This window comes from Astatotilapia calliptera, chromosome 20 (assembly GCF_900246225.1).
Source record: "Astatotilapia calliptera chromosome 20, fAstCal1.2, whole genome shotgun sequence".
NCBI lineage: Eukaryota > Metazoa > Chordata > Actinopteri > Cichliformes > Cichlidae > Astatotilapia > Astatotilapia calliptera.
This window is the reverse complement of record NC_039321.1, coordinates 2734910-2736225: the sequence shown is the minus strand read 5'-3', so window position 1 is coordinate 2736225 and position 1316 is coordinate 2734910. Positions and strand designations below refer to the sequence as shown.

Here is a 1316-nt window from a genome sequence, read left to right as displayed (position 1 = left end):
AACTTGCAAAAGTGAAATAAAAAACAGGAATTTAGTTGGTGTGAGTTAAGAGGATGTAGAGAATAGGGTTAGATGGAGGTGGATCATTCAATGTGGAAACCTGAAGGAAACAGCCAAGAGAAAGAGGATCAGAGAGCAAAAAAATTGAGGTTTGTGTGCATACATGAGTCTTTACGGTACCCACAGGACTTCTGGAGTACAACCACAGATGAGATTTAACAGCAGGTATCACAAGTATTTATAGTCTATGGTCACACATGGGTAATGTCAGTTTCTCAATTCTGTTACAGCTAAATTGTTGGTGTAAATTAAAAAGGTTTCAGAAAGTAGAAAATGAGAGCCTTCCAATTGGGGTACCATATGATACACTAGATACTACAGGGAGTGCAGAATTATTAGGCAAGTTGTATTTTTGAGGAATAATGTTATTATTGAACAACAACCATGTTCTCAATGAACCCAAAAAACTCATTAATATCAAAGCTGAATGTTTTTGGAAGTAGTTTTTAGTTTGTTTTTAGTTTGAGCTATTTTAGGGGGATATCTGTGTGTGCAGGTGACTATTACTGTGCATAATTATTAGGCAACTTAACAAAAAACAAATATATACCCATTTCAATTATTGATTTTTACCAGTGAAACCAATATAACATCTCCACATTCACAAATATACATTTCTGACATTCAAAAACAAAAACAAATCAGCGACCAATATAGCCACCTTTCTTTGCAAGGACACTCAAAAGCCTGCCATCCATGGATTCTGTCAGTGTTTTGATCTGTTCACCATCAACATTGCGTGCAGCAGCAACCACAGCCTCCCAGACACTGTTCAGAGAGGTGTACTGTTTTCCCTCCTTGTAAATCTCACATTTGATGATGGACCACAGGTTCTCAATGGGGTTCAGATCAGGTGAACAAGGAGGCCATGTCATTAGTTTTTCTTCTTTTATACCCTTTCTTGCCAGCCACGCTGTGGAGTACTTGGACGCGTGTGATGGAGCATTGTCCTGCATGAACATCATGTTTTTCTTGAAGGATGCAGACTTCTTCCTGTACCACTGCTTGAAGAAGGTGTCTTCCAGAAACTGGCAGTAGGACTGGGAGTTGAGCTTGACTCCATCCTCAACCCGAAAAGGCCCCACAAGCTCATCTATGATGATACCAGCCCAAACCAGTACTCCACCTCCACCTTGCTGGCGTCTGAGTGGGACTGGAGCTCTCTGCCCTTTACCAATCCAGCCACGGGCCCATCCATCTGGCCCATCAAGACTCACTCTCATTTCATCAGTCCATAAAACCTTAGAAAAACCAGT

General features: G+C 40.8%; 1 protein-coding gene across 1 annotated transcript in view; it reads left to right on the top strand.

Moving 5' to 3' along the window:
- Window positions 1–257: 257 nt before the first annotated feature.
- The window catches only part of LOC113013726 (ficolin-2-like), a 4185-nt gene continuing 3126 nt past the window's right edge, over window positions 258–1316 (top strand). The window contains exon 1 of the mRNA XM_026154866.1: window positions 258–261. Coding sequence (XP_026010651.1) covers window positions 258–261 — 4 coding nt within the window. The remainder of the gene's footprint in view (window positions 262–1316) is intronic.